This window comes from Taudactylus pleione, unplaced genomic scaffold (assembly GCF_031769625.1).
Source record: "Taudactylus pleione unplaced genomic scaffold, aTauple2 ptg000032l, whole genome shotgun sequence".
NCBI lineage: Eukaryota > Metazoa > Chordata > Amphibia > Anura > Myobatrachidae > Taudactylus > Taudactylus pleione.
Window position 1 is genome coordinate 35,310,778 of NW_028284434.1, and position 4,223 is coordinate 35,315,000.

The window sequence follows — 4,223 nt, forward strand, 5'->3', positions numbered from 1 at the left end:
CAATAAATCCCTCTATTACCAGAGGTCTGGTAAATGAGCAACTTAACTCCTTTGTTACTCAGCCTAGGGGGGTTAAACGTGGGGTCTTGCCAACAACATCCGATAAGCGAGACCTCCTTGTAACGATAATATATAAGATCTTTAAATACTGTATTGAGAAAAGAAAAAAAAACTCTTCAGCTTGGGCTCTGAGTAGATGAGAAGCCTTGTAGTTTTAAATTCAATGTGACAGCTTTGGAAAGAAGGGATGATGAATTCTCCTATTATTAGATCAGTCTATTTGCCGCTCAATGTCTCTCTGTAATTGGAGCAACATCACTTTAAAGGTTCAGAGAGTAGAAGCATTTCTCGTGAAAAAAAAAAAAAATCCCTACAACAAGCCTGCGAAATGTTTAAAGTGAAATCTATTAGTGCATTGGAGAAGGGAGGGGAATAAAGCTTTCCAGGGCTGTGTGTAGTATTTAGCTGGGTATCAATCAGATGCATTAAGTTCTTCTCTCTCTCTCCCCTCCCCCTTGTTGTGATGTAGTTCTTATCTCAGCCCCCCTTGTCTTGTTGTGACAGCCCTGATATTGTTTATTGAGGTGGATGTCAGGTATAATTAGCAATCGATATGGAAAAGGTTTCCTGCAAGCCACGTCTCTGACGTCACAGACGATTAAGGTTTCTTATTGGTCCCAAATTCCCAGAGCCTGAGCTAATTATTGGGAGCTTGATGTTGATAAAGTAAAGGCTCATCCTGAGCTGGTAGCATGTCCCCTCCTCACTGGCCACAGCCACTGTATGCTCACTGAGGTCCCAGCAGCAGCAGCAGCTCTTCAGCTGTGGCAGCTCTATCCAGGGAGATGATGGACAGCAGGATTCTAGAGCATCCTCATGCCCAGTTTGGGGGCTCCATGAGTGGGATGGTAGGCTTCCCTTACCCTCTCGGCCATCACCATGTGTATGAGTTAGCCAGTCACCAGCTGCAGTCTGCAGGCGCTGTGCCCTTCTCCATAGACGGATTACTCAACGGGTCTTGTTCTGCCTCTGTTGTCAACCCGACCCCCCTGATCCCTTCTGGATGTGGGATGAATGGAGACAATCAGCATTACAAGTTATCAGGTAAGAGCAATGTAATGCATGTGGTGATATGGGTGCTAGGATGGGAGTTGCACAATGCAGCTTGTTATGGGGGGGGGGGGGGACCGGGTGCCTTGGATGGGAGATGCACAATACAGCTTGTTATGGAGGATTAAATGGGTGCCCTGGATGGTACATGAACAATGCAGCTTATTGTATATACTATATACCTATTGCCTCCCCAGCAGTAGGTGACACCCAGGATCAAAGGCTGCCCACACAGACTCTTCTCACTGACAATGCAGCCTTTTATCAGCAGACATCGGCCTCCTGCACATCCATTCACACCCCACTACTAGAAAACCCCCCAAACAAATGGGAGAGAGGCAGGATGACGTTTTATGGGGTGCCTGGCTGTCAGGGTGCATCACATAACGCTGCACACACGTGTACATCACTGGGAAAGTCGGGATGTGTCAAACCACAGCAGACAGCAAACAATCCGCCTCTAAACAACTCCAGCAACGCAAATGCTGAGGATCTATAATTATTTTTTATCAAAGGAGCACGGATTTTTACTTCTAGATATATTAAAACACATCGACTTGTGTTGACATTATTTTATATTTATTTATTATTATTTTTAACCAAAGGTCGGTGTATTTACATCTGTTATATATTAGGTGTTATTATAGTGTAATATATATTTATGTTGATTTAGATAGGCACGATTTTTTATTTCATTTTCAAATTAAACGGAACTAGAAGTTGTTGTTTTATTCCATATTATATTTTACGCAGATAACATTATGCATGCAATTAATAGCAATACTATCATACAGCGGCATATATATATATATATATATATATATAAAATTTATTTAGATGTATATATGGGGCCCCACGAGTGGGGGGAAGTCTGAGGGTTCAGCAAATTTCACGTTCAATTGATGCTTATGTTATGTAATATGATATTTATAATACGTATATAATAACGTAAACACATATTGAACGTGAAATTACATGATCCTTCAGACTGTAGTTTATAATGTTGTCCCCCCACTCGTGGGGTCCCATAATGTAACAGACTATAAAGCAATAGCTGGCGAAGGGGGTTTGATCCGACAGTGGGGTGATTACAAGCCGTGGGAAGTGGAAACAGACAGGGATGTAAAAGGCATTTCCCTGCGGGGGGTACATTTTCCTATTTCCAAAATCACTTCCCCAAACGTGGGAAGGGGTCATAAACTAGCTTTGATCAGTGGGAGAGACGGTTTTAAATTATCAGTTTTCTTTTCTTTCCTTTTCTTTTTTTTTTAACCAGGCTACTATGTGTCATTGGTTTACTTGTACATAATATATACTGTTACTATATAACAGTGGAAGAGTTGATGTCTACTATAGGTTGTCTATTATAGGCTGACAAGAATCTGTTACATTGTAGATTCTGGTGACCCAGACAAGGAGAGCCCTGGGTGTAAGAGGAGGAGAACCAGAACCAATTTTACAGGGTGGCAGCTGGAAGAGTTGGAGAAAGCCTTCAATGAGAGTCATTATCCGGATGTGTTCATGAGAGAAGCCCTGGCGCTGAGGCTGGACCTGGTGGAGTCTAGGGTGCAGGTAAACCTTTCAGTCTCTATTTTGTGTGTGTGTGTATGTATATATATATATATATATATATATATGTGTTTATATATATATATATATATATATATATATATTTATATATATACATACACACACTTATATATTTGTCTTCTGCTTCCGGTCCCACAAAATTCACCCTTCTGCCTAAATAAGCACCGAATCGCAGCTATAATGGCGTTTTAATTAGGCGCATTTTACTTTGCTGTGGCATCTATATTTGCATATCCATATCCCCTTTGTGTAATGTGCTTCAAATAAACTCCGCGATATTATCTACAATGTTGTACAGATGTCTTGCGTTTGAATGATTACATCTTATGAATTATTTATACCTACATGTTTATGGAAAACACGGGGGCATAGAGATGATCATTGTACGAAAGTATACCGGGGGTATTTCAATATTCCAAATACCCCATCATTGTTCTAAACTACAACAAAACATAAACCACTTTTTTTAAAATTTCTATTACTTTTTTGTACATAAAAAAATAACATTTGATCAAAATGTTTAAATCTGTAAAACTTAAAAGAAACATCGAAGTAAAAAAATAGTAACAATTAAAGGCCAAAATAATATCTAATAATAATTAAAAAAAAATACTGACTGTGTGATGCCTCCATCAAGCCTAATATTTGTTTCTAAACAATGCACTCTATTTTATTAAGTGTTTGTGTATAGTTTAAGTGCACTCAGAATTATGTAGCGGTTTCAATAGTGGGACCTCCTGTGATTCAATGCTCATAAAGGTACAAGGCAGGAGGCCAGGGCGTAATTAAGACCCTGGAGGTGTTGAGTTTATAAGAAAGAAGCGAAGAGCGGTGTATTATTAAAGCATTAGCTTTGTTTCAAGGGATATTTACAAAATGCACTCTCTCCCCCTTATGACCTCTTCTGGTTTCAAACCCTTTCATCCAATTTGTTCTGAGATTGTTAAGTGAAGCCGAGACCTCACTTTCCCCTTAATTCCATAATGAGGTAATTCTCCGTGGCAGCACCGGCTGGAATTAGTACAAAAGCTTTACAGAGTGTGGGGGGGGGGAGGAGGCAGACTGCTCCAAATAAACTTTAGAGGGGGTACCAACCCTCCCCCCTTACTATATTGACCCCATTACACACACACAAATATATATATATATATATATATATACACTGTATTTATACTATGTATATAAAAATATATTATATATATATATATATATATATATATGTTTATGTATTTTAATTAAATATTATTAGTTATGTAGGCATGTGTGCAAGCTGGCAATGCACTGAACTAAACCCATTAGATCTAAATGGATGTCTTAAGTGACAAGAATTGAAATTTATAGGGGATAACTATGTGGACAATATAGATGCTTATCGCAATAGTATTGTGGGACAACTCGTGTATAATAATGTAGTTGTCTTCTGCGCACCACTGAACGCACTTTTCTTTTTTATTCTCAATGTGTATTTTAAAGATCTTATTATTCTTATTCGTATTTATTTTCTTCTTATTACTTTTTATTTT

General features: G+C 38.7%; 1 protein-coding gene across 2 annotated transcripts in view; it reads left to right on the forward strand.

The window, feature by feature from the left end:
- Nucleotides 1–755: 755 nt before the first annotated feature.
- Nucleotides 756–4,223, forward strand: part of UNCX (UNC homeobox) — a 5,724-nt gene continuing 2,256 nt past the window's right edge. The window contains exons 1-2 of one of the 2 annotated variants that reach the window (XM_088451878.1): nt 756–1,104; nt 2,507–2,682. In XM_088451878.1, coding sequence (XP_088308004.1) covers nt 846–1,104; nt 2,507–2,682 — 435 coding nt within the window. In that variant the 5' untranslated portion in view covers nt 756–845. Of the gene's footprint in view, nt 1,105–2,480; nt 2,683–4,223 lie in introns of both variants that reach the window. The other variant, XM_088451879.1, reaches the window with a different exon arrangement.